The 19,688-nt window shown below is 41.7% G+C and overlaps 1 protein-coding gene across 3 annotated transcripts in view; it reads left to right on the plus strand.

Moving 5' to 3' along the window:
- The window catches only part of cdkl5 (cyclin dependent kinase like 5), a 180,523-nt gene that overhangs the window by 102,476 nt on the left and 58,359 nt on the right, over window positions 1-19,688 (plus strand). For all 3 annotated transcript variants that reach the window (XM_070893967.1, XM_070893969.1, XM_070893968.1), the window contains exons 5-8: window positions 332-468; window positions 4,013-4,133; window positions 7,001-7,060; window positions 12,478-12,568. In XM_070893967.1, coding sequence (XP_070750068.1) covers window positions 332-468; window positions 4,013-4,133; window positions 7,001-7,060; window positions 12,478-12,568 — 409 coding nt within the window. The remainder of the gene's footprint in view (window positions 1-331; window positions 469-4,012; window positions 4,134-7,000; window positions 7,061-12,477; window positions 12,569-19,688) is intronic.

Here is a 19,688-nt window from a genome sequence, read left to right on the forward strand (position 1 = left end):
TTCATCTTTTTTGACTTGTGGGTAGAGGAGGCATCCCAAGAAAACATGTATTGGACCTCTGTGTCAATCTTGTCATTTATATCCTACAGACCCTACTAGAGCAAATGGAAGCTTTGTAATTAAATTTCTCATTTGAATGAAGATGATAGAGCAATTTTGTAAGGAAACAAGAAATGAAGAACTTTTGTTTCTGTTTTCTTCTTTCCTTCAGGCAAAATTCTTAAAAAAAATAATGAATATTAATTTTATGTTTGATAAAATCTAATGTTTCACCAATTTTTGAAGAGGCAATAAAGTTGTAGCAACTAATATTTAATGCATTTATTCCCAGAAAATGAAGAAGTTAAGGAGACAACATTAAGGGAGCTTAAAATGCTCCGTACTCTGAAGCAAGAAAACATTGTTGAACTTAAAGAGGCTTTTCGAAGAAGGGGAAAACTTTATTTAGTCTTTGAATATGTCGAAAAGGTGAGTGTTACTGGAACAACTTCTAAGTTAGAGATTTTCTGCCTGATGTCAGAGGCGGCTTTTCCTTCAAAAGTTGCAGGTGGAAAGTTTTCCCCAATTACTCAGTGTGTAAATGCATCACGTGGTTTGGTAATCGGCTCTGCAGACCACGAATGTCCCAGTTTCCATCTATGGTCTGTTGGGTTAGGAGATGTCAGCCAAAGATTTGATTGGGATACAAAGGTGGCTTCAGTTTGTCTGGGCTCGGGATGAGAAAATGAGCCCACAGTCACTACCCAGAAATTTGCAAAGTGTGCACAGGTGTAGAAAGGAACAACAATAACAACTTGACAGGGTTTTACTTCACATTATTGATTACACCAGGGGTACAGACCCACCACCGAAGGGAATTGCACGTAAACGTATTTATGGCTCTGAGTCATAGGTATGCTCAAGAAAGAAACTTGTCGAGTTGCTGGATATGTTCCCATGTACCTGTCCACTCCAGGGGGGGTATTCCCCTGAGATCTGTCCCCTTTAACGAATCAGAAATGGTAGAATGGTTGACAGTGCAAAACAGGACAAAACTAACTAAGGGGCCAGAAACAAAGGAGCAAACAGAATGGAGGTCGGCAGGGTATAAACTTACAGCCTTCCAGGGATGGTACCAGCCCAATTATGATAATAACCATCAGCCTCCCTTCCTAAGCATTACTCCCAGAATAGGAAATCCTGAGGGTATAATATGCCTAGTGAGTAATGAAACTAAAAGAAATGGAAATGGAGAGACTGTACAAGATCAGAATGGATTGAGTTGTCCTTGTGAAGGACAAAATGGGGGAATGTGGAAATGTATTTTTATCTAAGCTGATACCATACGGTATTTGTGTGCCTTTTGATTAAAATGGAGTCCTGGCCCTTCCAGAACTTTCTGCATTTTAGCAGCCAGCTTATTATGAACAGCTAAACCTGCTGTTAGATGGCTGATGGTTATCAGACAGCTAGGAGACAAGTCATGCTGAGACAAGTAACCCCCCATGGTGCTCTCCTATTGTCTACACTACAGGAGTTCCATGTCACCCCACCCTTATCTTCTAGCCATTATCTCTTTCCTTTACCTCATCCATTTGAAGCAAACAGGTAAACTGACCAGGAAATTGGATAATCCTGATACAATACAAGACAGGTGATAGCCCATTACCTATGACTCATGGAGTAATGGCCGTTTGGCTTTCTGATAACCCTGACAAAAGGAAATATCTGGATACCATTTCAGGACCAGGATATAGTAATTAACTCTTTATCTGTATTCACTGACTGTGAGACAGAGCAATACACAGGGAGAGGCCAGAACTTGGGTTTTACTGTATAAATATCTTGTGAAGCTGTACCATTGCGGAGGTGTTCATTTGGCCCTTGACTGAGTGAAACCTACCCCTTGCGAGCAAGTAAATTAAAAGGGAAACTTCCATCGGAGCTGTAAGTGTCGGAGTTATTCTTTTCTGAGGTCGAGATTTCGACAGTCACTACCCAGAAATTTGCAAAGTGTGCACAGGTGTAGAAAGGAACAACAATAACAACTTGCAAAAATCCCAAGGTGCTTAACAGGAGTGTTATCAAATAAAATTTGGCAACAAGTCACACAATATTAGGATGGGTAACCCAAAGCTTGATCAAATGTGTAGGTTTTTAGGACCATCTTCAAGGAAGAGAGAGAGGTGGAGAGGTTTCTGGAGGGAATTCCAGAACTTCGGGCCTAGGCTGAAGGCACGGCCACCAGTGGAGGAGCGGGAGGTCAGAATTGGATTAGGCTTGGCTGGGATACCATCCAGTCAAGTCTTCTACACTCTGCTGTCGAGGCTAACGTGACAAATAGTCTTTTAGCCAAATTACTGAAGGGCTCCAAGTACCTGTGGGATAGTACTTCAGCATGACTTACTGGTTTCAAGAGAGGAGGGGAAAAAAGTATCTACAATGGTGAGGGGCAAGAAATTGCACGGAATATGACGTGTTGGTTTGTAGATTCAGTATTTAAGTGATACAAAAGGAGGAGAGTAATTTTTTGGAACTGATCTTAATTGAGTGAATTATTTTACTTTTACTGTCTTGTGAATATCTGATCACATCCTGCAATACTGATGTGACTTTTGTTAGCTTAATTTGTTGCTAGTGAAAATATTGGTCTGTAATTTGCAGTCAGTGGCGAAGCAAAGGTGTTTGCCGCTGGCCCCGAAGAAAGCTGCCCACAAAGATTCTTGATCGCTGTGGCAAGATGTTTGCCTTTAACCGCATGTTAGATCAGTGTAGTATAGTGGGGAATTCCTTGTGCACTCTGTCTAAACAGCCAATCACAATGCAGAATCCTCTCTCTCAGGGAACCATGAAGTGAAGAAGTTGCTTTTATTCTGACTTTAAAAAAAATGTTAGAGCCCAAAACAAAGATTGGGCTCTCACATGGGGAAAAGGTAAACCTGAAATAAATATGAACAAACTTTTAAAACAGGTTTTTTTTTCTAAGTTTCTTAAAAAATGAATTTTAATTATAATGGAGAAATTTGACACTCCACAAAATGAAAATTAATATTTTAGGGCCATAACGTTTGTTAAGCAGCTGTTAAAACCCCAGTTACACCGAATCCAACAAGGTCTAACTTTTATTGGACTACAAGTAGTGTCGAAAATCCAGAAGCCTCGGCACCGAAGCCGCTCCGGATTCTGTCTTTCCAGACTTCGGAATGTCTTTCTGACATCCCAAATCCGGAAACGCCCAAGCCCAGGTTCGTGTATTTCCGGACTTCATAACGTCTTCCGAGGTCCTGAGTCCGGAAATGCCTGGGGCGAGGTAATGAGCGGTGGGTCAAGGTAAGGTCCATGGGGCGTTGAGGCCTGGAGAGTTTGGCGGGCCGAGCTAAGGAACGGGGGGTCCGGCGGGCAGCGGGGCTTGGGGGGGAGTCGGTGGCCTGAGGTGGGGGAGAGGTCGGCGGTGGCCTGAGGCGAGGATCCGAATTCCGAAACATTTTCTGGATTCCAGACGACCACACCACGGATCATCCCGGTGTCCGGATTCCGGACATCTGGATTTTCGACGCTGTACATATATTTAACAGCAATATTAATGCAGAAAAGCCCAATTTTTCATTAGTTTCATGATTTCCCTGATTACAACTGATGCCGGCTATGGTGGGGGGTGGGGGGTGGGGAGAGGGAGAGAGGGTGGCAGTGAATGATTGATGGCAACTTAAGATTTCTGCATTAGGATGCACACTAGCTACAACCTGAGGTTGCGGTCGGTTTCAAAGGGGTAATAACAGCGTGCGCAGTTTGTTTGTTGTTATTACCCACTGCAAATTCCAGATCAGTAATGAAGGGACCTGTACTGTAGCGCTGATATTTGAGTTTCCCATTTTAATAAAAATAACTGATTATATATACTTTTCAAATGTGGGCAAAATCCAAGTGCAGTATTTTAAAATTTGATAGGATTTGCTTATCTGTTTACCTTACTACTTTGTGAAGTAACACTCTCTCTCATGGTATGGAAAGAACATGTTTATTTGCTTTCCAGAATATGCTTGAATTACTTGAAGAGATGCCAAATGGCGTTCAACCTGAAAAAGTGCGAAACTATATCTACCAACTAATCAAAGCAATTCACTGGTGCCACAAGAATGATATTGTTCATCGAGGTAACCACTGCAAAAGTTAGAACTTTGAAGTCCTTTGTTTCAGCAACAACACGTATATCCTCATTTTCTATCTTTTTTCATCCTTATTCAGTAAAGTACTTCAACATGTTCTCAAAGAATTTTGCAAAGAACAGTATGATTTCACTCAGCATTGTGCTGCTGTTGATGATCATGAGGAAAAGTCAAAAAATGTAACTGAATGTTCCAATTCCTCAGTCAGTTCTCCTTGTGGTTGAGCTTGCAATTGCTCTGAATCAGTATAACAATTGATTGTACATGGAACACAACCTATTGAGAACTGACTGTTTCATCCCATTCCATGATAATTGGAGTGTAAGTTCGTCCATTCACATTGATAATCGGATATCCATTTTGTATTTAACATCTGCTCAGACATGGATTGAGTCTTCATGTTTTCTAATGAAAAGCTGATTTTGTAGGATTGGAGTTACTGGGAATACTGATTGAGGCATGATCTTAGTTTGAAATTAAACTAATATACTCCTGGACTATTTCTCCGCCCCCCCCATTTTTATACTTTTGTATCTCTCCTCATTGTCCTTAAGGCAAGACTCCTTCTGGGGTGTGAATCATTGTTGCTTACCTTACCCGTGTGGTTATTCACTTATGGTGAATGTTGACAAACTATTTCATCATCATCTGGGTGTGCAGAAGTGATCACAGCTGAGCTTAATCCTGTTCACCTGCACTTTATAGCAGGAATCAACCGGCAACAATCAGGATGGAATACCTGGCTGATATTTCCCTCCCCTTTCCCCAAAGCCCAGGACCCTGAGCCCAATAAAAGTGTTCACACTGCTGCCCGACTGAGATGACAGTGCTCAACACAGACCAAGTCTTAAATCTAGTACCTTCCTGAACTGTGTGGCTCAGTTCCAAGTCGGGTAGTGTGCGGTACAAACTTATTCATGTGATGGGGTTCCATTAATGTAAATACTTCAAATAGAAGCAGTCATTTTAAACATTTGTCTCACTTCTAAAAGACACTGGTAATAAGTCGATGTAATTTGTCTAGATTTTCAAAAGGCCTTCGATAAAGTAACTCATAATAGACTGATGAACAAGGTGAGATAATGCAGAGTCAGGGGACAAGTAGCAGAATGGATAGCTAGCTGGCTTCAAGACAAAGTAGAGAGTAAAAGGTAGCTATTCACAGTGGTAGAAGGTGGATAATTGTGTTCTACAAAGATCACTGTTGTTCACAATTTATATTAACAATTTAGACTTTGGAATCAAAAACACATTTTCTAAATTTGCAGCTGACACCAAATTGTGTGTGTGGGGGGGTGGTGGGGGGGGGGGGAGGATAGTCAGTACAGAGGAGGACTGCAACAAATTATAGGACATTAATAAACTTGCAGAATGGACATATAAATGGCAAATGTTCAATGCCGATAAATGTGAGGTATTATATTTTGGTAGGAAAAATACGGAGGTCTCATTACTTGAAGGGTGCGATTATCGGTGGGGTTGAGGAACAAAGGGATCTCTGAGTACAAATACACAAATCACTAAAAGTTGCGACACAGGTTAGCAAGGCCGTTAAAAACAGCCAACCAAGCACACGGGTTTATTTCTAGAGGTATAGAATTGAAAAGTAGGGAAGTTATGCTAAACCTGTATCGAGCCTTGGTTGGAGCACACTTGGAGTACTGCGAACAGCTCTGGTCGCTATATTATAAAAAGGTATGGAGACACTGGAGAGGGTGCAGAGAAGGATGATACCAAAAATGCAAGGGTATACATATCAGGAAAGGATATCTCTTCTCTTGAAAAAAGAAGGATGGGGGTGACCTCATAGAGGTCTTTAAAATTATGAAAGGTTTTGATAGAGTGGATACAGAAAGAATGTTTCCACTTGTGGTGAAGAGCATAACTAGAGGCCAGTAATATAAGATAGTCACCAAGAAATCTAGTAGGGAATTCAGAAGAAACTTCTTTATCCTAAGAGTGGTGAGAATGTGGAACTCGCTACCACAAGGAGTGGTTGAAGCGCATAATATAGATGCATTTAAGGGGAGGCTAGAAAAGCATACGAGGGATAAGGGAATAGAGGGTTATGCGGATAGATTTAGATGAGGAAAGACGGGAGGCGGCTTGAGTGGAGCATAAACGCCAACGTGGACTGGTTTTGCCAAATGGCTTGTTTCTGTGCTGTATATCCTCTGTAATTCTTCTCTCTGCTCCCTTGCACACTTCTGTCTGAGATGCAAGCTTGGCAGCCTGTTCTCAAGCGTCTTGTTGCTATTCCAATAACCATCTGCTTGGAGATGCGAGTAATAGGGACGGAGTAACACTTTTTTTGTTTTGTCACCCCTTCATCTACATGGTCTGCGAACATTTACATGGACTGGGTAGTTATTGAGAGGAATTCCTTTAGCTTTGATGCAAAGTATTGATACTGCCAGGCCAACGAACATAGGCACTTCTACACATGAGAGTCAGTGTAGAGAAGGTTGCTCATATTGACGAGGAGGACCCAGAGTCAGCCATTAATTTTCCTCAAAGATTTGGTAGAATTTGATTTGTCTCTCCTGCAAAGTTATTGTCAACAGACAAGACTCTGAAAACTGGCCACATTCTGTTGGTTCTTTTTCTATAACTTTTTTTGTTAACTAGTTAATATCAAGTGCCTGATGAACTTGTACAAGTAGGATCATTTGTAATGTAATCTAGAGATAATTATGTTGAGTTTCTGCCAGTCAATAATGTTCATAATTTCTGGAAACAAATTAATTCTAAAATAATGCCGCACAATTTGGTGGGGGGATTATTTTTCAGATTGTCAGTTGAGATCCTGTTTAAAGTTCTGGTGAGTTAACATTGGGAATGTGTTCTTTTTTTAGACATCAAACCAGAAAACCTTTTAATCAGCCACAATGATATGTTAAAGTTGTGTGATTTTGGTAAGTCATTCATGAATTATTTTTATGACATTTCTCCATATTAAACTAACACATTGCTTTAGTAATCAGGGAATGCATTTACAAAATTCAGGTTCTGATGTGGATGCTAGATTCAACTGTATATAACGTTCTATTAGATCCAGTTGTCAATTGTATCAAATGTTTTTGTATATTGCAGGAGGAGAGTCCACAGCTCATTTGTCTACAGACACAATTTATCAAGTCTGTCTTTGAAAACCAATCTGATATTCACCCACTTCAATGAAGAATATTCAGTCATAGGACTTTTGGTTATTTATGATATTGGGTGATCTTGTATATATTTTTATGCTTGCTCATAAAAGAATTTTTGGATTCTGTAAAGTGGGTTGATTTATATGAAAAAAAATTGCTTGATTTTGGATACTGAATTCATTTTTTTTCAAAAAAGATTTGAAGGCACTTTCCTGCTTTTAAGTGATTATCAACTTCCAAAAACACTAAGCTACTTCAAGTTTAAGTTTTATTTTAATTTTGTGGTAGTATGGTATGCATGAATGCACAAACTGATTTTGTGGCAAAATGTAAATAACAATGATTTTTGAAAGTCTGCACAATTTACACTGTTGGCATATTTTATTCATTTAGGCCCAGAAAAAGCAGTGCATTAAAGGTGCATTTGTGCTGTTCACGAATTAAACTCACCGCAGAAAATTCAATTTGCTATTTAATGGTGTAAGGACTCTGTTAATGGTGTAATTTATGTTTCCAAGGCCTTCCACTTTGAAACCAGTTACAATAAAATAATTATTTCGCACATACCACGTAAAGTACTTAACCAGGATGCAAGTTAAACTAATTTGTTTAATTGATTAAACTGATTTGTTACGTTACTACCTGCAGTGTGTAAAAAAAAAAATTAAAATTTTAATCCAGCAATTTGTGGCATGAATCGGCACAAATTACTGGACAATTTGTGCTGCTCCGGCTTTGGCCTCGCAAAAACTGGAGCTTGCCGTCACCCTCCCCATGTATGTCAAAAGAAATTACTGCGTTTGCGCTGTTCACAAATTAAACTAATCGAGAAAGTAAATCTGCTATTTAACGGTGTAAGGACTCTGTTAATGGAGTAATTTATGTTTTCAATGGCCTTCCACTTTGAAACCAGTTACAATAAAATATTAATTGTTCTGCACATGCCACATAAAGCACATAACCAGGATGCAAGTTGAACTATTTTGTTTAATTGATTTGTTAAGTTGATTTGTTGTGAATTCTGGCTGGGAGTAAAGTCGATGCTAACTTCATATCAGCTAATTCAAAGTTCTGACAAAAGGTCATTGACCTGAAATGTTAAATCTGTTTCTTTCTCCACAGATGCTGCCTGACCTGAGTATTTCCAGCATTTTCTGTGTTTATTTAAAATTTTCAGCATTCGCAGTATCTTGCTTTTGAAAATGTTTCCTGAATTCATTCCTAAACTGCCTACCACTAATTTTAAGGTTATGCTCTCTTGTTCTGAATTTTCCCACCAGAGGAAATATTTTGTCTGTATCTACCCAATCAAATCCCTTTATTTTAAATGACTCAATTAGATGGCCTTCTAAACTCAAGGGAATGCAAGCCAAGTTTATGCAACCTGTACTCATAATTTAACCCAGGTATCATTCTGGGGAATCTGTGCTGTACCCACTCCAAGGCCAAGATATTCTTCCTGAAGTACTCCAGATGGCGCCCGAACAAGACTGCACAAGTTGAAGTCTAGCTTCCTCCCCTTTTGTATTCCAGCCCCCTTCACCGGGTGGGGGTGGCATGGATTTAAAGTAATTGGTAGAAGGATTAGAGGGGAGTTGAGAATTTTTTTCACCCAAAGGGTGGTGGGGGTCTGGAACACATTGCCTGAAAGGGTGGTAGAGGCAAAAACCCTCATCGAATTTAAGAAGTGCTTGGATATACACTTGAAGTACTGTAACCTGCAAGGCAATGGGCCAAGAGCTGGAGAATGGCATTTGGCTGAATAACACTTTTTTGGCCGACACAGACATGATGGGGTGAATGGCCTCCTGTGCAGTAAATTTCTGTGATTTCTATCAACACCAGTTGTAACATTCTGTCAATAAGAGAACATTTCCTTTATCCCATCACCCGACACACTGCTGTGCTGCCGCAATCTTACATTAGAACATAAGCATTAGTAGCAGGGGTAAGCCATGCGGTCCTTGAGCCTGCTCTGCCATTCAGTAAGATCATGGCTGAACTTTAAAATCAATTCCAATCTCTCGTCCAAACCCCATATCCCGAGAGTCCAAAAATCTATATCTGCCTTTAATATACTCAACGACTCAGCATCCGCATCCCTCTTGGGCAAAATATTCCAAAGATCCACAACCTGCTGAGTGAAGACATTACTCCTCATTTCAGTCTTAAATGGCCGACTCCTTATCCTGAGACATTGCCCCCTAGTTCTAGACTCTCCAGCCAGGGGAAACAACCTCTCGGCTTCTATCCTGTTAGTCCCCCTCAGAATTTTGTATGTTTCAGTGAGATCATGCCTCATTCTTCTCAACGCCTGAGAGTACAGGCTCAATCTTCTCATAGGACAACCCTCTCATCCCAGCGATCAATCTAGAGGACCTTTGTTGCACTGCCTCTAAGGCAACTATGTCCTCCTCAGATAAGGAGACCAAAACTGCGCACAGTACTCCAGGTGTGGCCTCACCAAAGCGCTGTACAATTATAGTAAGACTTCCTTACTCTTGTACTCCAACCCCCTTACAATAAAGGCCAACATGCCATTTGCCTTCATGATTGCTTGCTGTACCTGCATGCTAACTTTATGTTTCATGTACGAGGACACCTACATCTTTCTGAACTCCAACATTTAATAGTTTCTCACCATTTTTAAAAAAAATCTTTAACTTTGGTAGGAAGAATTTTTTTTAATCACTTCACATATCCCCACATTATACTCCATCAGCCACCTTATTGCCCACTCATCTGTCTTATATCCCTTTGCTGGTTCTTTGTCCTCCTCACAGCTTACTTTCCCACCTAGCTTTGTCTTGTCAGCAAACTTGGATACATTATAATTAGTCCCTTCATCTAAGTCATTAATATAGATTGTAAATAGCTGAGTTCCAAGCACTGATCCTTCTGGAACCCCACTAGTTACAGCCTGCCAAATGACCAGTTTATCCCTCCTCTCTGTTTTCTGTTGGTTACCCAATCCTCTATCTGTGCTAATATATTACCCCAACTCCATGAATTTTGTGTAACAACCTTTTATGTGGCACCTTATCGAATGCCTTTTGGAAATCCTGTACTTATTTATTTGTTGTACAGCAGTTATTTATTTATCTATTTTGAGTGCTAACTGATTCACCTTTAATACTTAATTATACTTGTGATGGATTTAATTTGACGACTTTCAATTACTTTTATTGCTTTTAGTTTATTTAACCTATTTTTCTAAGTGTTAAAGTCTGTGTTTATTTCACTTTTATTTACTTAAATCTGCTACAAAGGTTTTTGTTCTTGTCTCTTAGTTATTAAGTCCTACTTTTAAAAGCTTAGTAGCTTCATAATCTACAGTAATAATTGAGCACTTGCTTTCTGTTCCTCGATTAATTTATTGAGCAGTTTCTTCTCCCTCTGCACTGAATTCCTGTTTTAGAAATCCTCTGTTCCCAGCAATCTCCCCAGACTTTCAGTTTTGCATTGCTTCATAATGTCAATCGGGGTAACCAGGTGTGTGTGTGTAGAAAGTCACATACAGAGGGAATGTATTCTAGGCAGCTTTCTGCCTTGGCAGCAGCCAGCCAGACTCTGGGTAATGTTCCAACATGGCCATGTAACTAGGGTGAGGGAGAAAAGCATTGCAACAAATAGTCATTGCATTTATTGAGAAAATTTCGCAGCTGCACCAGACAGTGTGACATCACTGGAAATTCATGCAGTGCTGGAACAGAGCAGAGATTAAAGTTAATTTACCAAATTTCCATTTAAAGCACACTTTTTTCCCCTGGCCACTGCCCAAAACTGCTTAATGGAAGTGAATGTGGAGTCCTTACAGAAGCGCTGTCACTCTAATATATTCCTCTTCATATATTTTCTCTCCTCCCTTCTCTTGAAGAAATTGACGTTTTGCCAGAATATGGTTCCATGGGTACCAGGCATCCTCTGTCACCACACACGTGACCAGGAATTGAACCTAAAACTTTCTTGGTCTGTTTCACTCTGGTATTCACTCGTTAATCTTGCTGAGCCATCAAGGAAGTCCACTCCTTTGTGGGGTAAATCAAAGGGTCCTGAGCAGAGATTGATAATCACAGTAATAAACCATTTCAATACTTACATTTACGCTAGATGGGCATGTAACTGCAAATATTTTCTCTTTACTTTTTCCTCCTCTCTTTCCGTGTGCTTGCCCTCGCAATCTATTTGTCTGCGGCCTGATTAACCAGTGGCTCTGTGCTGTCTTTGGGAGGGGGCAGATTTGGTCAATCCATTCTGCAGACATCTCCTTGGCCATCATTATTCCACAAGTCATAGTCTGTCATAGTGAACGATGATATGTGAACATCCTTCTTCAGGTTTCTCCTCCTTCAAGTAGACTGGAATGTCTTTTAATTTCATCAACTCAAATTAATTACTTTGGTGCCTTACCTACAATATCAGTGCCATTGATTCCAGACGTACTAGATGGCCACTTTATGAATAGGTGATCTGTTGGCGTTTAATTAAATTATCTACTTAGAACAGGAATGCCGAACCTTTTGGAGCTAGGGATTGGACACACCAACATCAAAACCCACAATGTCTCCAATACACACAAAATGAGAGATCCCATCCATGCAAAGTGATACTTCCATATCTGTAAAAGTCAAGACACTGTGCATAAAATGCAACAGCTTACAAAATATGAGGACATCCATCGATACAAAAATGAGACCACCATACATGCAAGAAGTGATTCCATATATACCATACACATGAGACCCCATATGCACTTAAAGTGAGATTCCCATATGTGCAAATTGTGGGAATCCCAAACAGAAGTAAGCAAGGCAACCTCTATTTCAACTCCCTTCTCACTTTCCAATCCTGTCCCGCCACATCTCCCGTCTGCGGCTTGCAAAGTCAAGTTTTTGACTAAAATGTATAATCAATGAGAGTAAACATACTATTTTTAAACAAAGTGGCTTTTGAGAATGAGTAAAACTACAAATTTTCTTCAGCAAAGTTGTAGGAAAAAGTTTTGCAGTTTGCAACCACAATTACATTTTAATGAAATCCTGGTGACAACCCCAATATATATATTTTTAAAAGAGCATTTACTTGAAGTCTTGGAATTTTTAGATGTTAAATATTTATCTTTAGTATCTGGAGACTTTGCTAAGACATAACATGCTTACATTTTTAACTTCTTACAATAACAGGATTTGCTCGGAACTTGTCAGAGGGCAGCAATGCGAATTACACAGAATATGTGGCCACTAGGTGGTATCGTTCCCCTGAGCTACTGCTTGGGTAAGTTGTTGAGCTACTTCACAATTAGTACATTGTTATAAAATATCAAATTGCTTCAGAAGATTTGTTAAAAGTGAAATGAGCAGATATTGAAAATACCTAAAGTATTGGGAAACTCAGTGTACTATTCTAAAATTCACAAAAAGTGAATCTTTTGAGGACTATGGTAAACCATTTAAGTCCCCAATTAATATTAGAACTCTGCTGTCCTTGACAAATTCATACACAACATTGGGAAGGGGTTTACTTGCAGGACATGTTCTGTTTTGCTCTGCTAGAGCAAATCTTCTAAGATACCAGGAACAAATAATATATTTTTAAAAACCTGTACATGTTTCATTTTGGAAACCTATGAAATATTTCTGTAATGATGTGATGGACAACATAAGCACTATCTTGTATTCGGGAGATTGAGGCCCTGATAAAAGGGCGCGGAGCTAGGGAGGAGGAGCGGCAGTTCGGGAGATCGAGGCCCTAACAAAAGGGCGTGGAGCTCGGGAGGAGGAGCGGCAGTTCGGGAGATTGAGCCCCTGATAAAAGGGCACGGGGCTCGGGGGGAGGAGGAGCAGCAGTTCAGGAGATTGAGCCCCCGATGAAAGGGCACGGAGCTCGGGAGGAGCAGCGGCAGTTTGGGAGATCGAGGCCGAAGGTAAAACAAAAAAATAAAAATAAATTGAATTGTGATGTCACAGCCAAGCGGGTAAGTGATTGGCTGGTGGATTGGTGAGTATTTAATCTTTTTCTTTTTATTTCCTTATCAGTAGGTAACCTTTGATATTGTTGCCAAATTGTTAATTTAAGGGTTAAGTCGCAGCAGGAGAGCCCAGACCCGTGTCATGCTCCTCCTGTGCTATGTGGGAACTCGGGTACACTTCCGGTGTCCCTGACTACTATGTGTGCAGGAAGTACACCCAGCTGCAACTCCTGACAGACCGCATTGCGTCACTGGAGCTGCACGTGGATTCACTCTGGAGTCATTCTGGAGTATCCGCGATGCTGAGGATGTTGTGAATAGCACGTTTAGTGAGTTGGTCACATCGCAGGTAAAGATTACTCAGGCAGATAAGGAATGGGTGATCATCAGGCAGAGCAGTGGAAGGAAGGTATTGCAGGGGGTCCCCTCCGGTCATCCCCGTCCAAAACAGATACACCACCTTCGATGCTGTTATGGGGGGGGCAGGGGGCGAGGGTGACGCAGCAGCAGCCAACTTCATGGCACCATGGGTGGCTCTGCTGCACAGGAGGGCAGGAATAAGAGTGGGAGAGCTATAGTGGTTGGGGATTCTATTGTAAGGGGAATAGATAGACATTTCTGCGGCCACAATCGAGACTCCAGGATGGTATGTTGTCTCCCTGGTGCAAGGGTCATGGATGTCTCTGAGCAGCTGCAGGACATTTTGGAAGGGGAGGGTGAACAGCCAGTTGTCGTGGTCCATATAGGTACCAACGATACAGGTAAAAATGGGATGCGGTCCTACAGGCTGAATTTAGGGAGCTAGGAGTTAAATTAAGAGGCAGGACCTCAAAGGTAGTAATCTCAGGATTGCTATCATTGCCACGTGCTAGTCAGAGTAGAAATAGCAGGATAGCTAAGATGAATATGTGACTTGAGGTGTGGTGCAGGAGGGAGGGATTCAAATTCCTGGGACATTGGAACCGGTTCTGGGGGAGGTGGGACTAGTACAAACCGGACGGTCTGCACCTGGGCAGGACCGGAACCAAAGTCCTTGGGAGAGTGTTTGCTAGTGCTGTTGGGGAGGGGTTAAACTAATATGGCAGGGGGATGGGAACCTATGTGGGGAGACAGAGGGAAGTAAAATGGGGGCAGAAGCAAAAGATAGAAAGAAGAAAAGTAAAAGTGGTGGGCAGAGAAACCCAAGTCAAAAATCAAAAAGGGCCACATTACAGCAAAATTCTAAAGGGGCAAATTGTGTTAAAAAGACAAGCCTGAAGGCTCTGTGCCTCAATGCGAGGAGTATTCGTAATAAGGTGGACGAATTAACTGCGCAAGCAGCTATTAATGAATATGATATAATTGGGATAACAGAGACATCGCTCCAGGATGACCAAGGCTGGGAACTCGGGGGTATTCAACATTCAGGAAGGATAGAAGGGAAAAGGAGGTGGTGTAGCGTTGCTGGTTAAAGAGGAAATTAACGCAATAGTAAGGAAGGACATTAACTTGGATGATGTGGAATCTGTATGGGTAGAGTTGCGGAATACCAAAGGGCAGAAAACGCTAGTGCGAGTTGCGTACAGACCACCAAACAGTAGTAGTGAGGTTGGGGACAGCATCAAACAATAAATTAGGGATACGTGCAATAAAGGTACAGCAGTTATCACGGGCGACTTTAATCTACATATAGATTGGGCTAACCAAACTAGTAGCAATACGGTGGAGGAGGATTTCCTGGAGTGTATTAGGGATGGTTTTCGAGACCAATATGTCGAGGAACCAACTAGGATGGCTGGCCATCCTAGACTGGGTGATGTGTAATGAGAAAGGACGAATTAGCAATCTTGTTCTGCAAGGCCCCTTGGGGAAGAGTGACCATAATATGGTAGAATTCTTTTATTACGATAGAGTGACACAGTTAATTCAGAGACTAGGGTCCTGAACTTAAGGAAAGGTAACTTCGATGGTATGAGACGTGAATTGGCTAGGATAGACTGGCGAATGATACTTAGAGAGTTAACGGTGGATAGGCAATGGCAAACATTTTAAAGATCAAATGGATGAACTTAACAATTGTATATCCCTGTCTGGAGTAAAAATAAAACTGGGAAGGTGGCTCAACCGTGGCTAACAAGGGAAATTAGGGATAGTGTTTAAATCCAAGGAAGAGGCATATAAATTGGCCAGAAAAAGCAGCAAACCTGAGGACTGGGAGAAATTTAGAATTCAGCAGAGGAGGACAAAGGGTTTAATTATGAGGGGGAAAATAGAGTATGAGAGGAAGCTTGCTGGGAACATAAAAACTGACTGCAAAAGCTTCTATAGATATGTGAAGAGAAAAAGATTAGTGAAAACAAATGTAGGTACCTTGCAATCAGAATCAGGTGAATTTATAATGGGGAACAAAGAAATGGCAGACCAATTGAACAAATACTTTGGTTCTGTCTTCACGAAGGAACACACAAATAATCTTCCGGAAATACTAGGGGACCGAGGGTCTAGCGAGAAGGAGCAACTGAAGGAAATCCTTATTAGTCAGGAAATTGTGTTAGGAAAATTGATGGGATTGAAGGCCGATAAATCCCCAGGGCCTGATAGTCTGCATCCCAGAGTACTTAAGGAAGTGGCCCTAGAAATAGTGGATGCATTGGTGATCATTTTCCAACAGTCTATCGACTCTGGATCAGTTCCTAGGGACTAGAGGGTACCTAATGTAACACCACTTTTTTAAAAAGGAGGGAGAGAGAAAATGGGGAATTATAGACCGGTTAGCCTGACATCAGTAGCGGGGAAAATGTTGGAATCAATTATTAAAGATGAAACAGCAGCGCATTTGGAAAGCAGTGACCGGATCGGTCCAAGTCAGCATGGATTTATGAAAGGGGAATCATGCTTGACATCTTCTAGAATTTTTTGAGGATGTAACTAGTAGAGTGCAACCAGTGGATGTGGTGTATTTGGACTTTCAAAAGGCTTTTGACAAGGTCCCACACGAGATTGGTGTGCAAAATTAAAGCACATGATATTGGGGGTAATATATTGACGTGGATAGAGAACTGGTTGGCAGACAGGAAGCAGAGAGTCGGGATAAACTGGTCCTTTTCAGAATGGCAGGCAGTGACTAGTGGGGTGCCGCAGTACAGGGCTCAATTCTGGGACCCCAGCTATTTACAATATACATCAATGATTTAGATGAAGGAATTGAGAGTAATATCTCCAAGTTTGCAGATGACACTAAGCTGAGTGGCGGTGTGAGCTGTGAGGAGGATGCTAAGAGGCTGCAAGGTGACTTGGACTGGTTAGGTGAGTGGGCAAATGCATGGCAGATGCAGTATAATGTGGATAAATGTGAGGTTATCCACTTTGGTGGCACAAACATGAAGGCAGAATGTTATCTGAATGGCGGCAGATTAGGAAAAGGAGGCGTGTGACGAGACCTGGGTGTCATGGTACATTAGTCATTGACAGTTGGCATGCAGGTACAGCAGGCGGTGAAGGCAAATGGCATGTTGGCCTTCATAGCTAGGGGATTTGAATACAGGAGCAGGGAGGTCTTACTGCAGTTGTACGGGGCCTTAATGAGGCCTAACCTGGAATATTGTGTTCAGTTTTGGTCTCCTAATCTGAGGAAGGATGTTCTTGCTATTGAGGGAGTGCAGCGAAGGTTCACCAGACTGATTCCTGGGATGGCAGGACTGACATTTGAGAGACTGGATCGACTGGCCCTGTATTCACTGGAGTTTAGAAGAATGAGAGGGGATCTCATAACAACATATAAAATTCTGACGGGACATCGAAACATAGAAAATAGGTGTAGGAGTAGGCCATTCGGCCCTTCTAGCCTGCACCGCCATTCAATGAGTTCATGGCTGAACATGAAACTTCAGTACCCCATTCCTGCTTTCTCGCCATACCCCTTGATCCCCCAAGTAGTAAGGACTTAATCTAACTCCTTTTTGAATATATTTAGTGAATTGGACTCAACAACTTTCTGTGGTAGAGAATTCCACAGGTTCACCACTCTCTGGGTGAAGAAGTTTCTCCTCATCTTGGTCCTAAATGGCTTATCCCTTATCCTTAGACTGTGACCCCTGGTTCTGGACTTCCCCAACATTGGGAACATTCTTCCTGCATCTAACCTGTCCAAACCCATCAGAATTTTAAACGTTTCTATGAGGTTCCCTCTCATTCTTCTGAACTCCAGTGAATATAAGCCCAGTTGATCCAGTCTTTCTTGATAGGTCAGTCCCGCCATCCCGGAAATCAGTCTGGTGAACCTTCGCTGCACTCCCTCAATAGCAAGAATGTTCTTCCTCAGGTTAGGAGACCAAAACTGTACATAATACTCCAGGTGTGGCCTCACCAAGGCCCTGTACAACTGTAGCAACACCTCCCTGCCCCTGTACTCAAATCCCCTCGCTATGAAGGCCAACATGCCATTTGCTTTCTTAACCGCCTGCTGTACCTGCATGCCAACCTTCAATGACTGATGTACCATGACACCCAGGTCTCGTTGCACCTCCCCTTTTCCTAATCTGTCACCATTCAGATAATAGTCTGTCTCTCTGTTTTTACCACCAAAGTGGATAACCTCACATTTATCCACATTATACTTCATCTGCCATGCATTTGCCCACTCACCTAACCTTTCCAAGTCGTTCTGCAGCCTCATAGCATCCTCCTCGCAACTCACACTGCCACCCAACTTAGTGTCATCCGCAAATTTGGAGATACTACATTTAATCCCCTCGTGTAAATCATTAATGTACAGTGTAAACAGCTGGGGCCCCAGCACAGAACCTTGCGGTACCCCACTAGTCACTGCCTGCCATTCTGAAAAGTACACATTTACTCCTGCTCTTTGCTTCCTGTCTGCCAGCCAGTTCTCAATCCATGTCAGCACACTACCCCCAATCCCATGTGCTTTAACTTTGCACATTAATCTCTTGTGTGGGACCTTGTCGAAAGCCTTCTGAAAGTCCAAATATACCACATCAACTGGTTCTCCTTTGTCAACTCTACTGGAAACATCCTCAAAAAATTCCAGAAGATTTGTCAAGCATGATTTCCCTTTCACAAATCCATGCTGACTTGGACCTATCATGTCACCTCTTTCCAAATGCGCTGCTATGACATCCTTAATAATTGATTCCATCATTTTACCCACTACCGATGTCTGGCTGACTGGTCTATAATTCCCTGTTTTCTCTCTCCTTTTTTAAAATGTGGGTTTACATTGGCTACCCTCCACTCGATAGGAACTGATCCAGAGTCAATGGAATGTTGGAAAATGACTGTCAATGCATCCGCTTTTTCCAAGGCCACCTCCTTACGTACTCTGGGATGCAGTCCATCAGGCCCTGGGGATTTATCGGCCTTCAATCCCATCAATTTCCCCAACACAATTTCCTGACTAATAAGGATTTCCCTCAGTTCCTCCTCCTTACTAGACCCTCTGACCCCTTTTATATCCGGAAGGTTGTTTGTGTCCTCCTTCGTGAAGACAGAACCAAAGTACTTGTTCAATTGGTCCGCCATTTCTTTGTTCCCCGTTATGACTTCCCCTGATTCTGACTGCAGGGGACCTACGTTTGTCTTTACTAACCTTTTTCTCTTTACATATCTATAGAATTCCGTCTTAATGTTCCCTGAAAGCTTCTTCTCGTACTCCATTTTCCCTGCCCTAATCAAACCCTTTGTCCTCCTCTGCTGAGTTCTAAATTTCTCCCAGTCCCCAGGTTCTGGACATGTTAGATGCAGGAAGACTGTTCCCAATGTTGTGGAAGTCCAGAACCAGGGGTCACAGTCTAAGGATAAGGGGTAAGCCATTTAGGACTGAGATGAGGAGAAACTTCTTCACTGAGTTGTTAACCTGTGGAATTCTCTGCCGCAGAGAGTTGTTGATGCCAGTTCATTAGATATATTCAAAGGGAGTTAGTTGTGGCCCTTACGGCTAAAGGGATCAAGGGGTATGGAGAGAAAGCAGGAAAGAGGTACTGAGGTGAATGATCAGCCATGATCTTATTGAATGGTGGTGCAGGCTCGAAGGGCCGAATGGCCTACTCCTGCACCTATTTTCTATGTTTCCATGTTTCTATTCATTACTCAATAACCTAGGTGGCTAAGAACTGTGTACAAATTAGAATTGAGGGTGACATATTGAAATGGTTTTGAGACTTAAATGATCCTACAGTAAAAAGCAAGTTCGCTTAGCATAACACCTTTACTGTTCACTAATCCTAATTCAGATTTGCTTTGCATGTGATGATAGATATGTTACTGCATGGAGGGAGATTATTGGCTGAGTCAGTGCAGTCACAAAGGTTTCTGGTATCTGATTCCAGCTGTGGAAGATGTTTGCTGGTGTCAGGAAGACAAAGATTCGATATCAAATAAAGCAATGCTATATACCATTGTGAACAAGTACTCAACTTTTCTGTTCTC

The sequence above is a fragment of the Pristiophorus japonicus genome, chromosome 11 (assembly GCF_044704955.1).
Source record: "Pristiophorus japonicus isolate sPriJap1 chromosome 11, sPriJap1.hap1, whole genome shotgun sequence".
In the NCBI taxonomy this organism is placed as follows: domain Eukaryota; kingdom Metazoa; phylum Chordata; class Chondrichthyes; family Pristiophoridae; genus Pristiophorus; species Pristiophorus japonicus.